The sequence below is a fragment of the Pieris napi genome, chromosome 20 (genome assembly GCF_905475465.1).
Source record: "Pieris napi chromosome 20, ilPieNapi1.2, whole genome shotgun sequence".
Classification (NCBI taxonomy): domain Eukaryota; kingdom Metazoa; phylum Arthropoda; class Insecta; order Lepidoptera; family Pieridae; genus Pieris; species Pieris napi.
In genome coordinates this window covers 7,237,415-7,264,408 of record NC_062253.1, presented here as the reverse complement: position 1 = coordinate 7,264,408, position 26,994 = coordinate 7,237,415, and the positions used below count along the sequence as shown (strand labels likewise).

The window sequence follows — 26,994 nt, the reverse complement described above, 5'->3', positions numbered from 1 at the left end:
ATATTGCAGTTATATATTTATTGGAGTATTTTTTTGTTATTTTAGATAATACGAAATTTTAAATAAAAATAAGAAATATTCAAAAAATATTAATATTCTACTAAATTCGTAGTTCGACGTCTTCAATTGTATAACATTTTCCATAATCATTCCATAGATTAGTCTAGTGAAGGAAAATGTTTTAATATTAAATCGTTGCTACAGGGATGGCAGTTGGCTCTACCTACATTTTCTTTTAAGCATTCTAACGAACAAAAAGATATCATTTTACATATATTGCAGGTTAGTTTATTCTCATTTAGGGGCAATGCACACTCGAAGCAAATTTTAAATTTCTTCTCCTGAAAATAATTTTTATGGTAAATAAGGTGGTTTATTGTGTATAATTTAGTCTTCAACGCCTACGTGCAACTTATATAATATGGTTGTTCTTAATAATTTATTGTATACTCTACTGCACTAAAAATAAATTAAAAGGCCGGCAACGCACTCGCGAGCCCTTTGGCATTGGCAGTGTACATGGGCGGTATCACTTAACTTCAGATGAGCCTCCTGTTCTACAAAAAAAAATGTGCACTTTACATATTCATTAATAGTTCTTAAACAATAATAACTATCCAGTTGCGCTACAGTTTCTAGATTTTAGAAGATTGTTTGTTGTCAAGTCAAGTCAAGACAAAGTTTGCTTTAACCGTAGGAGCAACTTGTGTTAATTGCGCACATAAAATTGGTGAAAAGCCGCGACATTGCTCGCAGTTATTTTAACATACAATAATAAGCAAAACAGCTTAGTTTAATACCGAAAGATGCTTCAAGAAGAAACTATAATGTAGTACATAATTAGAAATAAAGTTACCGCTCTATCTAGCTCAGGTTTAACAAAAGAACATTTCCATGGAATATCTTCTATTGTTTTGTTTATAGAATTATTTTCTTTCAAAAGGTAGAGGACATCCTTCTCTATTAGATCTTTGACAATAGTTGTGACCTTAGACCAAGGAGTGAAATCATTCTTTTTAGGATTGTAGAATCTCCAAGCGAGAAAAGTGACAATACATAGAAAATGTTTCAAAACTCTTTCGTCGGTGTAAATTTTCTTTTTTGTAGAATTAAAAATGTTCCATATCTCTATACCACGATGTGGTGTAAGCCACAGACCGATAGCCTTCTTATTCTTACATTCGTTTAAAATCATGTTCCATTGTCGATGTCTGTATCTGAAATGTAAATAAAAAAATTATGGACTTTATATAGATATAACGTATTGGTAACCATGGTAACACATACCGTACTAACTTGAGTCTATACTTCTACTAATGAATGATATAAAACTGAAGAGTTTGTTTGGCTTTAGGGCTAATCTTGGGAACTACTGGGTAAATAAATAAAAATGTGTGCTTGTACTAGGTGAACACACGTAAGAAGTGAAACTTCTTTATGACCTTATTTTTCGAAAAATTATCTACTATATGCAACTTTACAGAAATTTGTTAAATAAAGTTAAATTAGATAAAGTTTAACAAAAGGCTTTTATTATCATAGACATGAATACAAATACAATTATTTCATTTTAACTTATTACTGTACTACTATGTAGTACTAAGATTATTACAGAATTTCATTAATTGTAATAGAATTATTAGTATTACTATCATTGTTATCGTTATTATATATTTTTGTTACTAATGGCTTCGAATCTCTTCGGATCAACCGTGGTAGGGACAAGAAAAAGATGGCGCGTAACCGAAAAATGTGACAAATGTGTGTAAATTTTTTTCCAACGCCGATAAAGAAGTTTGACTTCAAAAAGCAACATGGCGCGTAACCTGCTACAAAATTTCTCCCATACGTCGATAACGAAGTTTCACTTCAAAAGATGGCGCGTAACGGAAAAATGTGACGCGTAACGAAAAAATGTTACACTAAATTTTTTTCCAACCCCGATAAAGAAGTTTCACTTCAATAAACTTTAATAGTCCTAAGAATTTGTTTGAGGAAGGTCATACAACATTACTAATACAAAAAATAGCAGAGACTAGATGATGTTGCATAACGGGTATAATTGTTGTGTCCGTATCTAATATGTGCCCTCAAATAGGTACATGATTGGTGCGTTTTGACATTGAGGTGGATAAGAACGAACGCCGAAACCTTGACGCGTTTCATACGTTTCTTTTTTTTTTTAGGTTTAAGAATAACTTTATTTCTCATAAGAATTGCATACAAAATTCACTTACTGAGAAACACATATTTAAAACTAAGATTAAAAATTAGAAATTAGAGCGCACAGATGTAGGTACATATATAAAATAACAAAACAGAACAGCACCAAAAATGACATAATAAACTTGATCAGTCAACCAAGCAAAACACGGATGTACGAATTTGAGTTTTTACTAGATGTGGCATTGATGGCATAGTCTGATATAACAAGTTTACATTGATTATTTTAATTTTTTTCATAACACTACTTTATTTTTAGTTTATTCCTATATTTATATATTTAGGGCATGTACAAGGTTTATAAAACATTTTTACAGACTAAAATCACTTTTAGGCAGATTTTGGTCAATATCAAATACAATTCTTTAACACCGTGAGGAGTGTTAGTTTAAAGTTCTTTAGACATTAAACATTTCAAGTGTTATCGCATTCCTGTCAATATATATATATACATATTATATTTTAATCACTTATTTGTATTTAATTAATGTGTAAGTTTTTAGAAGCTTTTTAAATCGGGCATAATTTTGTTCTGCTTTTATAACTGATGGTAACTTATTATAAATTGTACCACCCTCATACTCCAAACTTCTTTTGCCATAGTTAGTTCTAGGAGGGCGGGTCACCAAGTAACTAGCACGTCTTAAGTTAATATTTCGTGTTTGTTGTTTGGTTAAAATTTTTATATTAGAATTAATTTCCCTATTTAATATTTTGCGTACTAGAATACAAGTGTAGTATGTGTACGTTTGTTTAATATTCATTAATTTTGTTTCCTCGTATATCCTTTCAGTAGGCGTCCGAAGTTTATAGTTAAATAAGTTTTTAATCAATCTATTCAGAGTTCTCTGGATAGGATCCAAATTACTCTTTGCTGCAGTACCCCAGACCTCAATGAGGTAGTCGACATGAGGCTTAACCAGAGAATTATAGATCAGATACCGCACTTTTTGTGGGAGACAATTTGTTATGTTTCGCAGTGCCCCTGTGAGTGGAGTTAGTTTAAGTTTAATTTTTTCTAGATGTGGCTTCCAAGTTAGGTTACTATCCAAAATAAGTCCGAGATATTTTTCTTTAGGTTTTCGTTCAAGTATTTTTCCGTCTATTTTAAGTTCGAAATTATTATTTATTTTTTTATTTTTTGCTGCAAAAATAACATAATTTGTTTTTGTAATATTAATAGTTAAAAGATTTGATTGAAACCACTCATTTAACAGATTAAGATCATTTTGAGCGTCGGCTATTAGAGCTTCGATCGAGTTTCCAAAGTAAAAGAGACTTGTGTCGTCTGCATAAAGGGAGATGTCACCTTTGAGACCCAAATCACTGATACTGTTAATATAAATGAGGAACATGAGGGGGCCTAATATTGATCCCTGGGGAACGCCAAAATTCAGGATACAGGAATTGCTTTCATATTCACCTATTTTTACTATTTGTTTTCGGTTCTCCATATATGATTTAAAAATTTCAAGTGCTTTGCCTGTAACACCGGTAAGTTTTAGTTTTTGTAATAATTTTTCATGACTAATGGTGTCAAAGGCTTTTTTTAGATCGATAAATATACCTAAGGCAACTTGTTTTTGATCAATTTTATTTTTAATTTTGGTTACGAGGTCAATTGTGGCAGCGAGAGTATTTGATTGAGCTCTAAAGCCATATTGTTTTCGGTAAAAGAAACCTTTTGAATTAAGGAATGACTCTAATTGGTTATAAAGAATCTTCTCAAAGACCTTAGAAAGCACTGGGAGAACTGATATAGGGCGATAATTGCACGGGTCAAGCTTACTTCCGGCTTTATGAATTGGTACAACTTTTGCAACCTTTAACTCGTTGGGAAAAATACCTCGTGCCAAATGATAGTTAATGCAGACTGTTAGTTCCGTGGCAATAATGTCTTTTACGCATTTAATTGATTTTGTACTAATACCATCAATGCCAGATGCAGTGTTACAGTCCAAATTTTTAATTATGGTAATAACTTCTTTCGTGGTTACTGGTTTCAGAAATCGCAATTCTGTTCTATCAGTTAGACTACACTCTTCTAAAATTTGAGGTACTTTTGATTTTTTAGAAATCATATTTGCTAGGGTTGAGCCAATGGTCGAAAAATATGAGTTAAAACTTTCACATATTTCTTTTTTGTCCGTAATAGTACCAGCTGCCGTTTCAAGTTTGTCTGGTCCAGGTCTGTCATGCACTTTGTTTTTAGCTAAGTCATTTATAAGTCTCCACATTTTTCGTGGTTTACTAGAATTTTCTTCAAACCTCTTCAGATAATATTCACTTTTCGCTTTTCTTATATTGTGTGATACTCTTGCTTTAATATGTTCGTACTCTGCTTTTAATTTCGTGTCCATCGCATTTGTTTTATATTTTTGCCATAATATGTTCTTGCTATTTATCTCTTCTAATAGTTCTTTTTTAATCCAGTCTTGCCGCGGAGGATTCAATGTTTTAAATTTTGTGATTCTGCACTTATTTAAACAGGATTTCAGTTTCCCTGCCAATTCATCATACTCTACGTCTTCATGATTTTTAGGATATTCATCCAGGCATCGATAAAGTTTGCTGAAGTCAACTGCGTTGTATTGCTGTTTTATGATAGTTGGTGGTTGGTATTGCTTTATCTCTAAAAGTATTTGTTTGTGGTCAGACATTGAAGATTCCGTAGTGATAAAATGAAAATTATTTTCACTTAAATTACAAGATACATGGTCTAACATTGTCCTGGTTGAGGTTGTTTCGCGGGTACAGTGTTTTGGGCTTATTTTGTTCAGGATTTTGTAGTTGTTCTCTTTTAAGGTGTTCTTATATTTGCGTGTCGCTGAGTCCGGGTTGAGTAAGTCCAGGTTGTAATCGCCAAAGACTATTGTTCGTTTCAATTTGTGTAATTGTTGTGAATATATCTCGAGAAAGTTATCCATTTTTATTTTATTAGGCTTATAAATGGCACCGATATTTAGAGAGAATTTTTTCACGTATACCCAGAGATAATGAGTATCATCGACGCATTTTTCTTCAACAAGGTGATGTTTGAGATTGTTGTACACAAATATTGACACTCCACCGCCCCTTTTATTTTCTCTATAATTAAAGTAATGGGTATAGGAGGGTATCTGGAGCATTTTTGCCTCATCTTCACTCTTAATCCAAGTTTCCGTTAGTATAATGATATGTATGGTTACTTGTAAAGAAGCGATAATACATCTAAGCTCATCGAATTTTCCAGGTTTGACAATACTGCGAGAGTTGGCATAGAAAAATTTCAGAGATTTTTTTGTAAAAATAATATCTGTGTAATTGTTGGTTATTTGGTAAGTTATTTTCTCTTTGGACGTCATCAGTTTTTTGGAGTTTCCTTTATTGTTGTTTCTTGCGTTTATAAGTTCGGTTATATGAGGTAAAGCTAGTTTTTTGTAATTGTTGTAATCTTTGGTATGTTGTTTACATATTTTATAGTGAGATCTTTTTCACCCTTTTCGATCCTTAGGGCAAGTTCGTCTCGCAGACCTTTTAGCTGATCTCTTTGGTACGGGGTCATATCTGAATAAACTCTAACGGGTTTACCAATTTTACTCTTGTTTTTTAAAATATCGGTAGCGGCGCGTTTATTCTCGAAGACGACTTTTATCGGACGTGGCTGTGAGGGGTTAACGACTGCCGGTTTACCTAAGCGAAACACATGCACTATCTTGGGGTCAGGGATTGGTATTGGATTGAAGGCGTCAGCTATCTTAGCTTTGTCGTAATCCTTTCTTTCCTCTGAAGAAGATGATTTTAATTCCGGTATACCAAACACAATAACATTGCAACTGCGCTTCTTTCTCTCCTCTATTTCATTTATAACAGTATCCAAGTTAACAATGGACGGTTGAGTGGTCTTCAGAACCTCGACCTCTTGTTGGAGCTCAGTAACCAATCTACGCAACTCTGGAACTTGTCTTAAACCGGTCTCACAGTCATTACAAAGATACGATAGTTTGTGCGTCTGAAGTCCAAAGACACGCAGTTCGGTCGCAGAAAGACCGTTGCATTTGTTACAAATGAGTCGGCAACACCCTTTGCAAGTTACTTTGACATTTTTCTCGTCCATTTTAGCAAGACACTTAAAACATTGAGACATGATGGGACTCTTTAATGTCAATATATTTATTTTATTTTTTTCTTTGTTTTTTGAGGGTAGGTCTTTTATAGCACTTTTAAATTACTAATTTTTAGAGTGTTACACAACAATAGCTATGTTTCGAATAGTTCTAGCACAAGTTAAAAGTTTTCTCCAAATCACATACACTTTTCACTACAATCGCGCGTATACAACCATATAATTAAAATAAAAAACACAGGAGCTGCGTAATACGATGTTGACAGGTTGACGACGCGCGCGGAAACCCGTTTCGTTATCAGCATCATTAATCAAATCTTTCAAGTTTGAACAATCACAAACAAGACTAGTTAATTTTACAAACATATATTTGGACTACATATTTGGTTCAATATCTTCTGAACAGAACTGAAGCCGAAATTTTCATGGAATCTACAGGCAACTATCTTCTTGATTGGCATAGTTGCATTTACAGTTTACAAATCTATAGATATCCTTACTTGTATATGGTTTCAATAAGGTTTTTAGACAATTGTCCTTGCAACCATCGTATATGTACAAGCCTCGCACACTCCGTTACGAGTTCTATAGCTTGCTTATAATCTTCTTTGTCATCTGTTACCATTCTTCCAATAGATTTTGTGGACAGCTTTTCATCCTTTTTGGGTTTTTCAGGTTTCTTGACATCTTCTTTCTTCATTTTTTCTAGAAATGTTACATCCAATGTACCAGAAAAAGAAATTGAAAATTACACGTATATCTGCTTCTTTTAAGGCAAGCATTTGTGAACAATGAAATAATCGTTTAAATATTTTACCTTGCAAAAATAGCTTAAATAATATAGTAGTGCTACAAATGCATTCCATGAACACGTTGACATCGCAACTACACATCTCAACTTCAGAAAAATAGAAATAATATTTTAGGCAAAAGGTAATTTTAGCTTTGTACAGGTTGGCAGTAGATCAACACTAAACTATATAACTACATAACTAAAATTACCTTGGGGGCCATTTTCCATTTCGCTTAATGTTTTTTTAGCGAAAACAAAAATATTTTGATATTTATCCTGGCCATTCTTACACGATAGTAAAGGATCTGCACCATATACCAATAGATCTATCAACTGGAAGAAAACATTGTAAACTAATGTGCTCTAAGAAAGCCTGTTTAAACATTATTGACTCCATTATATAATACGTATTGAAACCATGGTTACACAACTATTTCAATTACAAAAAATGCTACTCAAATATGAGTAGCATGTGTAAATATACAAACTTTCCTATCCAATCCTTCGTACTTAGCAATTATATTGAAAAAGATATGAGATCAAATGTGGATGATGAAGACTTTTGTTAAAATTGTTAATGATGTGATGAGGTGGGTCTGAAATGATAGACCCTTTTAGTTATTTATGTCTAACTCACGATTTGAATTCTCTCCGCACCAATGCTTTTGAAGAAAGGAATCGAAAACATTTTAACTAAAACGCTCTGATTTGTATCATTAATAACACAATTTAGATTCGTTTTACGATTTCGCACAAATACGTCGAATAAACTTATATTTTTTGTCATTGCTACATCAATCGCCGAGCGCCCTTTAAACTGCGATAGCGGATTACAATTGTAATCTAAAAGTAGATCTATTAAATGACGACGAATCTGAAAATAAAGTTTAATATGAAATTTAAAGTATTGTAGTATTATGAACAGACCACGGCGTGTTTGACGTCGTGTCGCGACTTAGGGAAGTGTGTAGGGCTCAGTTTCCGTACTTAGACGCACATTTGGTATGTTGTGCGTCCTGGCTCTTTAAGCCAGCCTAGCTTCTTCCAGAATCTAAGAAGTTTCCTGGACACTTCGCAGACTTCACGGAGCGACCTCATAGCTGAGAGGATTTGTTGGGAAGCTACATACGTATTCCAGGACAATGTGGGTAACTGATTTCTCTGCGCTGAAACTGGACTGTCTGTCGCGCCAAGGACAAAATTATGTTTATAAGACACAGGAAATTATAGTATTAAGTTATATTATACCTCTTCTTCATTTTCAATTTCTACCTTTCTAGCTATGACAGCATGTAAAAGTGTTGGTGCTAAAATTCGTATTGCAGTTACAGTGATATCTGATGAATCGTCTTCACAGTGTATACTTCTATTAGCATTTGCGCCGTTTTCAAGTAATGCTCTTATTATTTCCAAGTTTTCCCAAGTAAACTGTCTTGATACCGCAATGTCCAATGGCGAATAGCCTCGTAACTATGCACAAACCGTTTTATTGACCATTATAAAATATATTCATAGAAGACTAATTTGTATTTACATACCCTTGGATATAGCTCGTTTACATCAGCACCATATTGCACCAAGTGTTTGATTAAGTCAGGACTATTACATGAAATTGCTATCACCAATGCAGGTTGTGGACAGCACACTAACGTTGGTTTTGCACCATTTGCCAAAAGTTCAAGAATTGTTAATTTCATTTTCGACAACCTAAAATATTTGTTACCAAAATTAAAATTTAATTAATTATTAAATGTTATTTCAAGTAACACGTACATATCACTTCTAAATTTTTGTAAGCTGTTTTCTGACATGTGGTCTATTCTATCTTTACTCTGACTTATTAATACTTTACTAGTTTTAAAGGTGTCTTTAATTACTTTCGACATATTTTTTTTTGGATTCTTCTCTTGAATTTTCTTGGAGTCCTCTTCAAGATTTTCAATTTCCGTGATCATATCAGTGATATCGAATAAGTATGGAACATCAGCGTTGGGGCTTATAAATAGATCATTTACTTTAATCGAATATTCTCGATTAGCGTCATTATATACTTTCTTATAATCACACAATGAATCATCTGATTCGTTCAACGGTTCTGGATTCTTTATAGGTGATGCGTCAGTCTTTCTTTTGCTAACTGGCTGATCTTTAATGGACATTAGGGATTTAACTTTCTTTGAACTCGCTGTTCTTCCTGTTTTACTTGGAGTTCTATTTATTGAAGTTATAGCTTGCCCAAATTGATCTCTTATTATATTCCATTCAAAAACTTTTGACTCTTCTATAGCTAAAAAAACTTTTTAATAGATCATTGTAGTAGGTTTTGCCTCTAAAAGTATTAATTATTCAGCTTACGTGGAGTAGGTATAACTGGTGGAGGAATAAGGGCTTGTACCATTGAATTTGGTGGAATATCATTAATAGCACAAGCGTACCGCATCAGCGCGATTCCCAAAGGTGTGCAGCATGTATCGTTGAATGCATTTACGTTAGCTCCCGCTTCCACTAGAAAACGTATTACATCTGCTTGATCGCCGCACTGGGAACATCATAGTATCGAAAAATCCTTTACGCAAACCACCTGGTAACCAGCTGGTAATTATCTATTATTATGGGGCAGCTGCCCCCGCGAAATTCGTTTCTCCTTAATACCTAGCCTAGCTTTTTAGTACATATAAACATGGAACATTTTGCTATACAACTCCAGAGAATGTTCGGTTTTCCAGCATGAAAACTTTTTAGGTGTTTCTGTGATTTTTCTCTATAAAAAACTTTGTTCAAGTTATAAGTTCTTAACTAACAAATAAAAAATAGGGGTTGATTGTAGAGGGTAGATGAAAATTAAGGGTTGTATGTATTTTAGTATGCTGTATCATATAAAATTGTCAAAAAATATTTTTTTTTTACGGTGGATACTCCTTAACATTTAAGGGTTTGAAAGATAGATAGTAGCCGATTCTCAGACTTATTGAATATGCATAAAAATTCATAAGAATCGGTCGAGCCGTTTCGGAGGAGCATGGGAACGAACATTGTGACACAAGAATTTTATATATAGAATGTAGCGTGAAAAAGCGAGCATTTTCAGGAAACCGCAAAATTCATACCTACATAGATTCAACTATGTAGGTATACTAATTAAACTATATCCTATGGTAAGGGCTTTAAGAAGATGAGACTTAACGTTACTTAAAGTGATTAATATTCATCAATTATAAATCTTACCGTAGCATACATGAGAGCTGAATTTCCTTGCAAATCGGATACATTTGGGTGAACATTTTCTTTATTAATAAGTTGGGCTACATTAACAATATATCCTAAGTAGCTAGTCAAGAGTAAGGCTCTGCAATCAGCCTCGTGTTTTCCAGCAGATTTAAACATTCTCCTTGGACCAGATAATATAGAAGACAAGTCAATCTGAGATTGGTCCCTTTGCTCTTCATGTTGATAGCTATGTTTCATCATGTTTATTGTAACATTATTATTGTTCCATGCATAATATATGTTATTTTGTTCGGTGTCGCTTGTTTGCGTGTCCTGATATTTGATATTATTAATTAGATTAATGTTTAAAGAATGAAGAGAAGAGAGAGAATGTATTTAAGAGAATGTGTTTTATTTACATGAGAAACTTTTTTTTTTATTATTGAGAAAAAGCTTGCCAACGCTCGGCACACTGAGACATTGGTAAAAACAAACACAATACAATTTTTAATGTGACAAGCACTTATAGGCAAACATGACATACATATAGAGATCATAACCTATTATTAAACAAAACAAACATTACAAAAAAAAACAAAACAATTACTAATGAAAAAAAATCTAATTACAAAAAACTAATTATATATATAGATATTTTCCCGTACTAATTTTAGTCTACTAGGCTCATTCTGATATGTACCTTTAATGCCCTTTTGAATTAGTGAACCGCGCTAATATTAATAATTAAGTAATTGATTAAATAATTGCACACCCTCATACTTAATAGACTTTATCAAATAATAATAAGTTTTTTTTTTTTTTATTAATCATACAATCAGTCTTTGTGACTATAAGTAGATACGTTGAGAGCTTATTGACGTGTTAGGCGCTACTCCCAGCGGAGCCTGCCTATTCTTATTTAAACTCAGTCTGTTGGGTTGTCCAATAATAATAATAAGATTAAAGTAATTAAATCAAAGTTCAAGTTGACTAGTTTACCTCGAAGTATGGAATCTGGTTTACTTCTTCAAGTTTATATTGAGTATTTTTTTCATAATAGTCGTATTCAAATTGTTGAACATGACACATTGGACTAGCGATATCTGTGCAATGTTTTGGATATAATTTATGCCATTTTTCTACTGCTGATACTGGATCAGCCCCACATTCCTTTAGAAGATCTAAGGCACTGTTACTTTTTCCTATCTAGAACAAAAATAGTCTGTGTTACCAGCAAAAATATCGCTTCAACTACTGTTCTAAAATTTGACATCATTTCCGCATTATTTAACCTGCAAGGTTGACAGATGGGCAATAGTCGAAACCGAATGGATTCCACTAAATCACCTACTCAATCTAGGTAGACCAAAGAGGAGGTGGAAATATAGATCTGCATAGAGATGTGGCCCTGGATTGACGAAGTTGGCAAGAGATGGATGAAAAGGTATGGTTTAGAGAATTTATTCAGTATAATGTTTCTTATATTTTATTACGTATTAAATGTCTACTTTACCTACAAATAATCAAAAAGATATTTTGTTAGTTAAACATCACCTTAAGGAAACCAAACAATAAATACGCACGACTTTTATCTTTGTGGCCAATAATCGTCTATGAAATTCAACTATAGTCTTTCCAACAGCATTTATCATGAAGTCGGGAGTGATACTCGGCGTGGATGGTTTCCATGCTAATCTGATAAGCTGATTACCACACCATAGGCCAACGTCTTCATTCATCGCTGCATGTGATTGTATACCAGGACCCCATCGTGTGTTATTGATGAACAGACCCTGATTAAACAGTTGCTTTAATCTTCTGAATAAACTTTAGTTATTAGAGACATTGACATCTTACAAGTGCTTGTCTTTGTCGCATTCTGTGATGGTTGGTTCATTGGTCCATTACGCATCTCTGGGCAATCACAGAGGTTAAGTGAGATGGAGTTGGATTATCCTTCAAAGGCAAACGAGAAGACAAAACCACTTTTAAATACCAAAAAAGTCGACGAAGTTCCTTGCGATGTTTTCCTTCACACTTTTGTCCGTACATAGCCGGGATACGAACCTGCGACCTCAGAGATGAGAGTCGCACGCTCAAGCAACTAGGCCAACTCTGCTATCAAAACATTTGTTAGACTAGCAAAAAACTAAATATTATTTCTAGAATGATTTGTCTAAACTAGACACCAGTTTGCATTTGTAAAACAGACTGTTTTGCGTACCGTACTAATTTTTTTTATATATTTTTTTTTATATACATGTGTCTTTACTAAGACATCATGGAACATTAATCTAGCCTAACTTAAGACTAATAAGTAATTTAAGTCTAACCTAATTTATTACAAAGGATATTTAACATAAGAAAGTGTCCAATAACACTACTTACAGTCTCTATTAAAGGGAAGACACTTTGTTCTTGTGTTCTATTTTTTTTCAATCACTGTTTAGCACTTAATACTAACGTGCACTAACAATACTAAATTTTTAATAAAGCGTTTATCTGTTAAATTCGCGAAGTCTTTTTCAACAATTTCAGTACTATTTCTCCCGAGTGAAAATCATACCTAATTAAATGAAAAATTTGTTCTGAGACGACCCGATTGGTTTGGTTAATTTTCTCTCATGACAGGCATGAATTTTCTATGACAATTGTACTTCCGTAGAATGGACACAGGTCAACTACGTTTGTCAAAGACATAAGACGCAATGCTTTGGTCATTTGTATTCCCTTTGTTTCAAAGAGGCGGGAGGCTCAACTGATGTTAAATGATCCCGCTGCCTATGACACATAATTATACTCCGAGGGGCTGGAGGGCGTTACGGTCTCATTACATTCATAAAAGCAAAGACTATTTAAGTAATTTCGTACATACAGTGTAAAATCTTTATAACGATGCAAGGAACCGATAATTTTCTTCGTTATAGAGAGAGAAGGGAAAATGTACATAGGTGACAATGGTGCGTTTAGTAACTGAGACCAAAATTTCATACAGACAATGTAATCTAAGAATAATGGTACACCTGTTAATGCAATTATTAACAATAATAAAGGCGAGACGGCTTTATATGACCTCAGATGCCTTTTTAGAAATTTCGGCACCTCGATAGGTTAGTTTTGTAATCTAATTATAAAAACAATTACACTTAACCATGTTGTTGATGTCTAAATATGGATATATTTCTTCGTAATAGAGACTGGCTGTTGCGTTATAAAGAGTAAATGAATGTATTAGACCACAAGCCCATGAACAAAAAATACCTGTGAAATGACCCAACCTGAATTACGCTTAGAAGGCTGTTACTATATCTGAAAATAGCTCTGAGCACTATGCCGTCATTTCTGAGCGGTACATGTGAGTACGTGAGTGAATGGACTTTCTCAGGTACAATGGGGGAATTTCGACTAATTATTAATGTACGGCTTTGTTATAAGTGTATAGATGATTAAAAATAAATTTCGAAAATCCTAATGCCGTACAAAAGTGATGGTGCCGGAAGTCGGTGCAAATTTTTAATTCGACGACAGTTGCAGAAGCAATATAGTTCATTTATTACTGTACGGCATTTGTGTGATTCCTTTTGGACACATATACAGATACTTTACCCGTAAACGCCGTACATATTCCCAGCGGAGCGGTCGAAAGCCAAGGGTCGCAACATATGTCTGATTAGCATATAGGTGATGATGATATGAAACAACATAAAATTAAATGATCTTGAGAGTACTTCACAAATAGATAACATTTTCCAGCATGCCGTAAATTTTTTGTGTATGGGGTAAATTACTTTTCTCAGAAAAGAGTCATTTTCCGGTGACTTTTATCTGTACGGCAATAACACAGGTTATTAATACTTTAGACAATCTTCAATAAAAGATAAATGCCGTACACTTTCGATAGTCCGCTACCACCGCCTACCAATACAGGGCGTCCCAAAGTTATGGGAAATGAAGGGAAAGTACCTTAAATATCGTAGATAGGGTATTTTACTAAAAGAAGACTTTATGTTATTTATAAAAGTTAGTAATTCTGCATTCAAAGATTTTTTTAAAACTACTTGCCTCGTCTGGAAATCGAACCGGCTTAAATTAAAAAAAAAACACCCCTACTTTTATGATGCCAATCGAAAGATTATTTTAGTAAAATACCCTATCTGCGATATTTAAGGTACTTTCCCTTCATGTCTCATAACTTTGGGACGCCCTGTATTATATATATTTTTGTTAAAAATATTTTTCCTTTACCTCTCTCTGCTGGTACGATAAGGCTGTAAATATACTTTACAGCCTTATGGAAGTATATTCAGATATGTACAGTTATTAATGACCTTAAGGGTGAGGTGTCTCAAACGTCGTCGAAGTTTTTATCAGCTGTAAAGAATAATCTGGAGTAAAATGTACGGCATCTGGTTTTTTTTTGTTTATTTATATTTGTTACATATAAAATAACAATAATTTTTGAAAATATTACTCCCCATATTACTCTAGGAGCATTTGAAAAGTCATCTAAATTTCGGAAATTTCATATATTTTTTATCATAATATTTTTATTTGTTACCATTTATAATGAACGGCTATAATGTACAACGGTAATATTTAGTAACATTATGTAAAAAAACAAGTTGCCGTACATTATTCTCTGATCTTACAGCAGTAAGATCTTGGTAAATCCTGAAATTTCGATAAATATTTAATTACACAAATATTAACTATAATATTTGGACGGCATAATTATAAAACATTATTGTCCGTGTTAAATAATATTTTGAACATGTTGCCGTACATTTTACAATGACCTTAGGGTATATGGGTGTAGGGGTAGGGTTCCGACCCTTGGCTTTCGACCGCTCCGCTAGAAATATGTACGGCGTTTACGGGTAAAGTATCTGTATATGTGTCCAAAAGGAATGACACAAATGCCGTACAGTAATAAATGACCTATATTGCTTCTGCAACTGTCGTCGAATTAAAAATTTGCACCGACTTCCGGCACCATCACTTTTCTACGGCACTAGGTTTTTCGACATTTATTTTTAATCATCTATACACTTATAACAAAGCCGTACATTAATAATTAGTCGAAATTCCCCCATTGTACATGAGAAAGTCCATTCACTCACGTACTCACATGTACCGCTCAGAAATGACGGCATAGTGCTCAGAGCTATTTTCAGATATAGTAACAGCCTTCTAAGCGTAATTCAGGTTGGGTCATTTCACAGGTATTTTTTGTTCATGGGCTTGTGGTCTATATGGGTTTTGTGTTAAACCAACAAAATTAACTATCTTTTTTACGTTATAGAGAAGGATTAAAAATAGCGAATGAGGTTATAAAGAGTTTACACTGTATTGTTTACTTTAATTGCTTTTGTCAAAAAGTATTGGATTTTTGACGGATAAGGTACTGTTAATCAATAAAAATCGGGCTTAAACCGTTTATATTAAACAGTTTATTTACCCTAAATGTTCGTCCATCAGGAAAAGACATCACTCCATATCCATGCATGTTATTATTAAAGAAATAGCCCTCATAGGTAAATGGTTGACCATCATGATATCTCCATCGGTATTCTCCGGCACCATGCATTGTATCACATGTGAAATGACCATCGTAGCATTCTAGGGACTGAATAAATTTTAATCATTATTGTATTATACTGAATTATAAGAGTTGAGAGATACAAGGTATTTTTTACAGGAGGACTTGAAATAAACATTACAGAGTATGTTTTACTAAATTTCTTTTTAAATCAAGTAACATCAGCCTTTTTGACTGATGATGGACGCCCACCAGAAATCTTGCAAAATAATAAAATATTGGTTGTTTGTAAAGTAGGTTTACGATCGAGATGTTTACGTGATAACGTCTTATTGGTGATATAAGTTTTTGGGAAGTAAGGAATTAACGAAGATAACAATTTTTTCAAATTTTAAATTACATCTATCGTTTTATTCACACTTTTGATGTTAAATTTCGGGTGTAAAATGACAAGTTTACTTATTCGACTATGATATACATTTTTCTTCATACATTCACGGAATGACTGGCAGCGCTCGAGATGAGACGGGAGATCGGTCCGTCTCTCTCTCGTTATACCTGCGATCGCGCTCGTGAGGTTTTGGTGTGACACAAGTTTCTGAACATGTCACCCGACTAAAACGATTTTAAAGACGTTATCACGTCAAAATAAATAGTGGGGCAAATTGGATAATTGTAGCGAAGATGAGAGACGAGAGTGAGAATGTAGAGGAGGCCATCACTCCTTCGCAGATGTTGTACTCGTATTAAATATGTAATAACTTAAGTACTTGAATAAAGCTATTTTATTTTATTTATCGTCAGCCCTTTGGGTCAATTAACTTTGAATAACTACGATTTCGCTGTGATTCAAATCCATAATTGTAAAATGTTCACATCATAGCTTCCAGTTAAATAAAGGGATTTGTTAAGATAACTTAGATAATGAAAAAAGATTTGGTGGTAATTACATATATTAAATTTGAACAATTCTAGAATTCACCTTCGCTCCCGTCCAGTGATGTATACCATGTCCACTCTTTCTCTTTTCAGAATCTCTTTCACCAATGTAATACTGGTCGTAAAGCCATGTCTTCTCTCTCTTTGTATCAACAGATTTGCAAGGTATACTTAAATTGACCATTACTTTCAGTAAATGTTTATATTAATAAATATTTGTAAAAATCCAAAAAAGTTATTCATAAATGTTGTATTGATAGCATTTGAAATATTTGTCACATAATATGTGTGACAGTATAGATTTTTTATCTATATAAATCAAAGAGTATAAAATACGTTATTATATTTAAGTCTCTTTGCTATAAGTTATATATCTTGCACGCTCTACGCCTTTTTCTTGCGAACTGGTAGTAAATGTAAATTTAGAATCAATTTAACATCTTTTCTGTTGATGTTTATGAGTGTACTTGGTTACCTATATGAATAAAGTTATTTTGAGTTTATAAATAAAGTTTTATATGCCCATAGGTTCTCATTTAGGTGTCTACCAATCATATCATAACCTTTTCTAGTGCATTATTTTAAGCGTCTGGAAGCATCAAGCTCTATAGTTGTACTTTATTTACCATAGGACTTATATAGGGGACTTCCTTATCGAGGAAGCCGGTTGGTAGTGTGCCGGTCTTAGACAAATGATGCAAGTTATGCTGCACAATATAAAAATGAGAACATATATATATAGGAATAATAAATAATGTATGAGGAAACATTTATTTTTATTATAAAATTAAACAAAGTCTTTACAAACTGATGCTTTCCTGTTGTATACTCCACTTGATAATGAACCGCTTTCTTTAACGAAACTTATACTTAGTCACAAGATTCAGTCAAAACTTTTTGGATACGAGTTTACGGACTTAGAGTATGGAAATTAAATAGGTAGAAGGTACAAATATATTAGCAACTAAGCTATTAATACGTAAAGTCCTACAAAATCAATTAATCAAATAACTTATAATTTGTGTACAAAACATCTTGGCACTTCAACAACAATTAAACCGCAGACAACTTGTTTTTGCCCTCTCGAAATACGTGTACTCCTGAAAGAAAATAATGAGCATTTTACAACATCTATAGATCAAGTGACATCTGCTTTTCTTTTATTTAAAAGTGGCTGACTTCTTTTATAGACAAGTAATACATATACACGATGGACGTCAAAGGATCCCACCAATATTGTAACAAAATATATAAACTAACAAAAAAATTGTGTTTATTATTTACTTCACGCTTAAAGACTAACGGTCTTATTTATAAAAATACGATTTCTCAAAAGCACTCCTTAGAGATAGTTTAATTAATCTGTGGTTACGTCTTTTCCTTGAAAAATCTCCACCACAGATTATTTTCATCGAGGTTTATCGAGTGTTTTAAGGAATCTTGTTTTTTATAAATAAGACCGAAAGAATTTTACCCTTTAAACCGCCAATTTTCAATTGATGGGTTCGACTTTAGCAACGTCGTCACCGGTTCAGATTGTGGGCCTATATTACATATAATAATATGTCAAAATATTTTGAAATCTTTGATTTTCAAGAAGCAACCATAATATATCTTAAAATTGTCAAATTGTTAACTGTCCGAAGGCTGTCGCGAGATAGATGACAATCTAACGGTGTTTACAATTTTACGGTGACATATAGATTATTTAAAAAATGTTATATACCAATAAAAATGTAGCAGCAAGAAGAAGGGCTTTGTGTTTCGGGTCTGAGGCACAGTGTGGAAATTCTATCGCCGTTACAAAACTATTCACGTCCCCCTCCCACCTATGTGATATTTTGCCAACTTCTCTTAAAAAATCACTCGATAGTATCTGTAATAACATAAACTTCAATATTAAATAAAATATATTTATTAGGTAAATGGTGTAAGACCAGAACCTGGGGGTGTTCTAATTACGGTGAAAGAATAACTTTCACGAATTTGCTATTTTATTAAATTTATAATTCGCTTTGGAAATCCAAAAGTACTTAGTTAAAGATAAAGTAAAATAGATTTATTTAGGTGGTAAATGGGGTTAGGAAAAAGTTCTGGGATCGAATTCCGATGAACTGTTTTCACCAATTTGTCTATAAAGCATGTTCAGGAACGCAACTACACCGGTTCATTACAGATACCGACAAACTTCTTGAGCAACAAGGGAGTGGGAGAAAGTTTGCGCAGCGTCACAAACGTCAACTGATTTACCAATCACGCGATCGACACGTCACTCTCCCGCTGCCCCCTTCCCCTACCTAAAAATCGCTTCTGCGCAGGCAAGGACATTTGTTCAAGATGTTTGCCGGTATCTGTACTTGGCTTTATATGAACGACTAAAAATAAACGTTAATTTTTACTTTATACAAAAGTGGAGTTAAAAAGAGTATGACATTTCTATTGAGGAAGTGAATCATATAATTTCTATATTACCTTAAAATGCCCAAGGATCATATTCCGATTGTCGATGCTTGAAGGACCTTCAATGACGTATATGACTTCGTCATTAACATTTCTCACGAGGTAGAAGGGAACCATCCAGGTCCATTGCTGCTGTACACGACCTATGTAGTTACCTGGCGGTGTTATTACTTGCATCTCCTGAATACAGACAATGGTAACAATAGCAAGCAATAAAAAAGCCATAAACAAGGAATAAATGTATGGTCAGTCAATCAAAGTTACAGTAGAATATTAAAAATATTTAGTTTTTTTCATATAGGTAAGCTAGCATAAGCTTATCTTGCGGCTACAAAACAAAACACTGCGAAATATGAGCGGTGCGCCGTGGTTCACACGAAATGTTGGAAGTCCATAAATATTTGGGAATTGCCACTGTCGAGGACGAAAAATTCGAAAATTCAAAATCATTGTACACTTATGAACGACAAAAAAGAAATATATATGAAATGCTTCTAATTTTACATTTACTGCCAGTTCTCAAATCAAGGGTGAACGGAAGAGAAGAACTGGCAATAAATTCTCCGCAACTCTTTCTAATCGACAAGTTTTTTGTTTTTTAGTAAGGCGCTGCAACCATTACACCATGTTCCAAATTACATTTAAAGTAATTAATGATAATAAAATAAATTAAAAACAACGATTTGTCCTCTATCAGCAGGAGGCATGGTGATATAGGAGCACGCACTTACATTCTCGTGGGAACAACACGCAAATACATAGTCGAAATAACTAACATTAAAAGATCAACCGTACGATACAAAAGGAGACTTTAGCAAAAAGTCAACCCCTAGCTTCGGGCCTATTGGAAACGGCGGACTGTGTGTATCTACTGAGAAAGGCGAAACTTGCCACAGTCTGATAGTATGCAAATTACGGAGAGAGAAAAAAAAAATTGGATTTTCGTTCCCTAATTGCCATCATTTCATGAAATCTGATAAAAGCCAAGAGGCTGATTGCAGGTGGTTAAAATAAAAATAACAAATATATTTATATAAATAAGCTAATAATACATCTTTAGTCAAATACGGTCATAAACGATGGGAAGGTTACCTATAGTTACGTGTCTAGGCTTAAGTCGCGTGTCTAGACACATTTAAACACAATTTAACCCTACCAGTACCATACTTCCATCCGTGCGACTAAAAATTACGTAATCAGATGATTATTGAATATTGTTAATGTAGACAGTAAAACAAAAGAACTAAAATGGAAATGGGCTGGACATACCATAAGAGGAGCAGATAAATGGAGCAAAATTGTAACACTATGCCCTATGGCAACCAAGAGGCCATAAAAGAAACAGAGGTAGGCAATTTAAAAGGGGGGCCGTTGGAAATTGCTGGAAAGACTAAGACCTCAATCAGTTATCGTAGATTAAGAAAAACAATAGTTATAATGTATATATTTTGTATTTCTGATATAAGGCTATAAATAAATAAAAAAAACGTATGGCACTCGGGGACTGCCGCGGTAAAGCTATTGCAGAGCATTTTTTATAAATTTATGCAATATAATTATATATTTATTTTTTGCAGTATTTTTATTTTTTGATATTAATTCAAGTTTTTTCTTTGATATTAATTCAAATCTACCACTCTACCAGACTCAGACTAACACGCCTATCCGATCACGCTAAACCGATGTGAGACATAGTATGCGTTCTGTCCCGCTCTAACGCGTATTGGCCGCACCTTTCTTGATTCGGTCGCCGCGCTCAAAGCCCGCGATAATATCTATGCAATAGCTTAAAAATAGACAGTAGAAACGCTCTTTCAGAAATTTAGTTTAACTAACCTGAAGTCTACATGGAAAGCAGCAGGAGGCAGCTGCTAACCTCCTCTCCATTTGCATTACACTTTGTCTGGTGTTGTCATGAATCTGCATGGTAAAGGCCCGTCCGACGCCACACAAAAGCCTTTGAGTCTTCGTCGATGTTTCACTCGCGAGATACAGTGTAAGGCCATTTGGTATTTTAATTGTGTACAGATTTTCCGATTTAATGTTGGATGTTACTGGAATATTAGTATATATTGATTTTAAAAATCTTATCAATATCAGCTTTGCGATTATGTAACTCACTTTGCGAACTCTCACAGCGGTTTTCACAGCAAGCAGTAATTTTACGATTTTGCATTCTGATAAACAATAAACTACAAGCCAAATTGAGTGAAACAAAGTGAGTTACAGAATCGCAAGGCAGATCATAATCGTAAATGAGTCAGAGTACCTAATTACTTGTATAGCATAATTTCTATCTATCTATCTATATATATATATATAATGAAAATGGTCTTCGTTTGAGGCTCAATCACGCCTAAACCACTGATCGTATCGACATGAAACTACCACCATTCGATGCGAAATTTTTTATGGTTTTTATGGTTTATGGCTATTTATTTATTAAATTCCAACGTTCCTTCATTTTTTTATTGCTGTTTTACTTTTATAAAAATTTATCCATACGGACTTCACCGCGGAAACATTCGGGGAGGTTTCCTGGAACCTCTAAACGTCAACATCTGTTAAAAACTCGATTTTCGAAATATTTCAATTTTCTTAGCGGGAAGTTAAAAAGAAGAATAATAAAAATATGAAAAAAAATAAAATAATGAAACATAAAATTTATTTTAATTCGTCCAGCAAAGCGGGCGCGAAACGGCTAGTTTTTTATAAATATACTAATGTAATAGAAAACAAACAACAATTAAATGAGGAAGAATACCCGTAAAAACAAATTAAAAAAAATAAACCCTAAAACTTAAAACAAATTATGATTTTTTGTGAATTTAGAGAGAGAGTGTAAATGTACAATGAAATAGGTCACTCTCACATTCAAAAGTATTGAGGATATAATATAAAATGGAGCCAACACACACATATACACTTCTTGGTACAGGAGGATGCTTTTTTCATCATATAATTTTCGTCTTAATAGACTAAAGCTAGATAATGAAATGCTAGGAAAGCGACATTTGTTATATTTGTACAGCTTTGGCTTATACAAATATAATAAATTTAACAATTTGGTCCCTGTGCCATAATGTCGTAATTCCTTACTGTATTCCGAAACTGATTCTCTGTGTAAAGAAGTATTATATTATTGGTAGTGAGTTATTATATAACTCGAGTTTTAAATCGACGTAAAATAGTAATGAATTTTAAAAATATCTTTTAAGTATAAAAGCTACCTTGAAAACCTCTACCTACACGTTTACAAATAGCCACGTTATATTTTGTATGAATGGAGCGTAGGTAGAAGTCTCATTGTGCTTGAAAAGCTCGAAATATTTTGATTAATTAGCTACAAAATAGAACATAAAATCTCTTTGAGTAAAATTCTCCGGAGAGATACTTTATATTAGCAAATAAAACTCCTTTCATTTCAAGTTTATTAGCCGTTAGAATTGTATTAGAATTATTATGCAATAAACCGTTATGATTAGTATAGAATATAGATTATCACTGAATGATCCTGTATTAATATTTTAGTAAATAATTAGAAGCGTAAACAAAATGTAAACAATCATCGCACACTTGAAGCCAATATGAGCCCTTTAGTTTTTACCACACCCATAAATTGTATTTTAACATTCTCGTTTCCCATAATAGCCAATAACATAGGTGTCATTTCGATGTATGAATAATAATAAGCCAAGTTAGTTTTAGTTCGCAGCGTAGCGTCGCAGCCTCTCTACCCCTAATTTTATTTAAGCTATAAGCTCATATTAAACCATTCAAGTCAGTTGTTCCCCAGCTTCAAACAAAGTGTTTTATTTGAACGTATCCATACAAAAACTGCCACCGAACTTCATTCTGGTTAACAACAAAACTGTAGTAATTTCTACTCAGTGGACATTTTCGGCAACTCCATAGAGATTAGAGACCTCAGACCGAGTCAGTCACCGTCCGAGTCGTTTTAGCAACCTTGCATTGTTAATAATTATTGTTTATTATTATTATTTTATTATACTTTGTTATATTGCTACCTAATTGCTATTTATTAATTTACATCATTCGTGTTTGTGTGCCGCGATATTGCTGGATACTCGAGCGCTGCGCCTGATTTCTTCAAATTTCATGTCATTTTCACATATACACGATATATTATTTCTTACATATTTTCACAAGTATTGTCCTCCTTTTAACAGGTTTGAGACATTTTTAAGAGCATAAATATAAATAAAATAATGAATACAATACGTATAACTTAAGTATACAATAGTTGTACTAATAAACAGTGGACTTAGTATTTTAAAATTATGTTAAATAATTGTAAATTTATAATAATACATAACTTCAATTCGGTAAAAAGTGTTTTCTTTAAACGGTGGACTACTTAATTGGTAATTGATAATTCGAAAAATGTTACTGTTTGTACACGAAAAGCATAGACTATACTCTACTTGCCTTTACAAGGACTATCTAGCGTTCCCTTTATGGGGAGGGTGACAAAATTCAGTCATTCTTTTGTTTGTCTTAAAGTAAGACTGCCCAGGCCCCAGCTCATGAACCCCATGAGACGCGTTAGATCCGCCCTTATATAAACGGTGTTGGGAATTAGAATACTTACAGTGAGATATATCAACTGTCTGCTGTATGTGTAATGTTGAGACTCCTGTGAGAAAGTCCAGACCATGCATGGGTCTTAATGGAGACACGTTGCGGGTGTTCCATGCTTCTGTAGACACCGATAGCTGTGCACGAGGATGACCTAGATAGGTTTTATAAATTGAATACGTAAGACAAATGTATAGGAAGAATGTAAAATGAAGAACGACGGCGCGTTTCCTTTAATTGTGATTGGTCAATACAAGTTCTAATCTTGCGCACGTCTTTTGTCTTACACTTTATATTCTCACCACCCCCACTTTTGAAAAGAAAAACCAATACAGTTTAGAGTTTCATTATATGTAGCAAAATAAACCCGTTTCGACAGAATTGTCGACATTTTGATTAACAAATATATATTCATTTTTGAAGTTATACTTCTTTAGGCGCGTTATGAAAAATTTATGAGAGTGAAATTTTACGATGCGCGCGCACCGTGACACAAAATTCAGTATGGGCGCCGAGCGTGCGCGAGCGAGATGGGAATTAGACAATCTACTTGTAGTACCTTTTAAACAAATAAAGCAGTTTTAATTATTTTTTCAAAGAAATTTAGCAATGCTTTTTCACAAAGACCTATTTATACTTAGTTAAAAGGTTATGAAACATACGGTCTAGTTATTAAATTGAATTAATAATATAATAATAATTATTATTAATTAATAATTGAATAATATACTAAATATTAAATATTGTTAAATTATTAACGCTTAATATTGATTATTAATTATTTAATATTAAAAAAAAAATAAAGAAAGCCAAAGAAGTATGTATAACTTCTTATGCGCGTACATAAGTACACGCACCATTTCTTTTTTTTTACTATTACATACTCGTATGTGTTTTCTAAAGCAGTGTCATTCTTTTATCGTTTCCTATATGTACGCTTGTGACGGTATATAATCGTGGGTTCTTGGGTTGAAGTATTAAATACTAAAGGTTAACTGATACGATTTAGTCATAAACGGCTGATCTACTTGCTTTAAAGCGTTTGTATGCGTTTCAACCGAATTGCATTTGACAATTCGAAAAATAAGGTCTTTATTTCTGCTACAATTATGTATTGATTCGCTCTGACTATTTATAATTATACAACATAAAGTGATTTAATTTACTATTTTGTTCTAACTTACTGTTCCTGTTACTATTTGACTGTGGTTGATTGCTTATTATTCGTTCTGAAGAAGTTCTCAAATAAGATCCGTCATCTGAAATACAGATTTACATTTGTTATAGATTGTTTTGTCCCTTTCACGTTTGCGATAAATGACATGAGAGCGACAAGGACATTGACAAGGTATAGTTTATAATAGTCGCCATTTTGAAATGTCAGACTGACATTGTCAGTAACCTTTAAAATACAACTATCTACCAACATCCAGAGTCTTTCTAATAAAAGAAGATAACGAAAAAGCGCGGCAAATTAAAAAGAAATTATGTGATCCCTAAAAGTTTGATATATTTTGTGGATTAAACTTACTTGATATCTACTTGATTTTATTTTTTTATTTTTTACATTGATAGTAACCGTATTTCTATGAAATTAAATGAAATGAAAGAAACGAAATATTCTATCAAATAAAACAAAGTTTAGGCTATTTTACCTGTTAACTATGCGAAAAAAATATATAATAGAAATAAAAATGAGTAATTGCATGAAGTATCAAGACAATAAATCATACTACCCTAAGAAATTCAATTGAGTTAGACTCATTTGAGTGTCCCCCTCCACGGATTTGTACGTTTTGAAGGGAAACCAGAGTTTAAGAAATTCAATGACATTCTGTGTTGCCATCCGAAAGTTTTCAAATAATTCAATTATCTTCTTTCATTAGCCAGAATCTAATAAAAATCCAACTAAAATGTATTTCGTTTTATTCCTTGCATTATTAATTACAATGGCAAAGTTTTAATTATCGAACTTCTGATAGCTAGGTATATTAAAAGATATATTAATAGTACAGGTAACAAAACCTATCATATCAGTTGTTGCTATGTTTGTGTCACATTTATTTAAGCCTAGAACTGTATTTTCTACATACTAGTATACATTTTCAAATTATTCCCCTTATAATGGTTAATTTTTATTTACTGGCAATACTAATATCCATGGTAGCAACGCTCTTACCAGCCAAGAAAAGTATGTACTGTATCAACCTTTGGCAGTTAATTATATTCATTACCATGAACCTATCTTGGGGTAGCTATGGAGGATAAAGCATTTCCTATCGTAAATTCTAGAAGATCTCAATGAAAAAATTATAGTATCTAAAATAATTATTCCTTTAATAAAAACAGTCTTTTTACCTTGCGTCACAGATGGGTTGTCTCTTCCCCTCGTTATATCACTAGCCATAGCATTCACAATAACATAAAAAAGCAAGAGATATTTTAATTAATATGTTCTTGTTGTTAATTCGACGCTGCACTGAGTTATCGACGTGTTTGGAATGTTATCAATAGATAAGTCTTATCTTCAATCGAACACGTTCGAATCATTTCAAACATACATTTGATAATCACTTGTATGGAAAACATGCATTTTGTGTAAAGTTAATAAATTTTGATATTATTGATCAATTTAAGATGCTAGTATGCAAAAAGGAAAATAAAAATTAACTAGAGAACATAGATATTTTAAATGAGTATTCTACCTCAAAAAATTGTTGAATAGGTTCGAGTATTTCGTCCTTATTGAAACGTTGTAAGCGTATTTTCAATGCTTGTAGGTAGGCAGCCTATAAGTAAAAAAATAGGGTACTTAACGACTTATTGTCCATTAACCAATACCCATACAAAAATTCTACGTCCCAGTGCAGATACCGGCAAACATCTTGAACAAATGTCCTTGCCTGCGCAGAAGCGATTTTTAGGTATCACTGGGAGGGGGGCGGCGGGCGGTGGTGCGCGGCAACGGGAGAGTGACGTGTCGATCGCGTGATTGGTAAATCAGTTGACATTTATGTGTACGATGCGCAAACTTTTCCCCACTCCCTTGTTAAATGCTCAAGAAGTTTGCCGGTATCTGTACATTCCTTGAACTTTAGCTTCTGGGATAATGGGTTTTTCAAATAGACC

General features: G+C 33.3%; 2 protein-coding genes across 2 annotated transcripts; both read right to left on the bottom strand.

The window, feature by feature from the left end:
* Positions 1 to 11: 11 nt before the first annotated feature.
* Positions 12 to 17,033, bottom strand: LOC125059850 (ankyrin repeat and MYND domain-containing protein 1-like). The gene is made up of 14 exons (XM_047664492.1): positions 16,850 to 17,033; positions 15,787 to 15,954; positions 11,912 to 12,121; positions 11,328 to 11,534; positions 10,347 to 10,661; positions 9,477 to 9,660; positions 8,895 to 9,408; positions 8,660 to 8,828; positions 8,370 to 8,591; positions 7,759 to 7,995; positions 7,331 to 7,454; positions 6,829 to 7,033; positions 857 to 1,217; positions 12 to 341 (listed from the first exon to the last, which is right to left on the bottom strand). Exons 1-14 carry the CDS (start codon positions 16,988 to 16,990, stop codon positions 159 to 161), a joined length of 3,240 nt encoding a protein of 1,079 aa, XP_047520448.1. The 5' UTR covers positions 16,991 to 17,033; the 3' UTR covers positions 12 to 158.
* A 720-nt stretch (positions 17,034 to 17,753) lies between these two features.
* Positions 17,754 to 26,466, bottom strand: LOC125059740 (phospholipid scramblase 2-like). The gene is made up of 7 exons (XM_047664286.1): positions 26,224 to 26,466; positions 25,050 to 25,124; positions 23,879 to 24,019; positions 21,103 to 21,320; positions 19,279 to 19,446; positions 18,533 to 18,682; positions 17,754 to 17,906 (listed from the first exon to the last, which is right to left on the bottom strand). The coding sequence occupies exons 1-7, from the start codon at positions 26,270 to 26,272 to the stop codon at positions 17,850 to 17,852; spliced, it is 858 nt and encodes a 285-aa protein (XP_047520242.1). The 5' UTR covers positions 26,273 to 26,466; the 3' UTR covers positions 17,754 to 17,849.
* Positions 26,467 to 26,994: the final 528 nt, after the last annotated feature.

Excerpts from the sequence above, each read along its gene's own strand:
- LOC125059850 (XM_047664492.1), bottom strand. The coding sequence starts at position 16,990 with ATGGTCAATTTAAGTATACCTTGCAAATCTGTTGATACAAAGAGAGAG. Across the intron at positions 9,409-9,476 it reads ACCAGTTATACCTACTCCAC|CTATAGAAGAGTCAAAAGTT; the intron begins GTAAGCTGAATA and ends AAGTTTTTTTAG. Across the intron at positions 7,996-8,369 it reads AAATTGAAAATGAAGAAGAG|ATTCGTCGTCATTTAATAGA; the intron begins GTATAATATAAC and ends CTTTATTTTCAG.
- LOC125059740 (XM_047664286.1), bottom strand. The coding sequence starts at position 26,272 with ATGGCTAGTGATATAACGAGGGGAAGAGACAACCCATCTGTGACGCAA. Across the intron at positions 21,321-23,878 it reads GACAGTTGATATATCTCACT|TAACATCCAACATTAAATCG; the intron begins GTAAGTATTCTA and ends CTAATATTCCAG. Across the intron at positions 18,683-19,278 it reads TGATCCTTGGGCATTTTAAG|ATACTATCGAGTGATTTTTT; the intron begins GTAATATAGAAA and ends ATGTTATTACAG.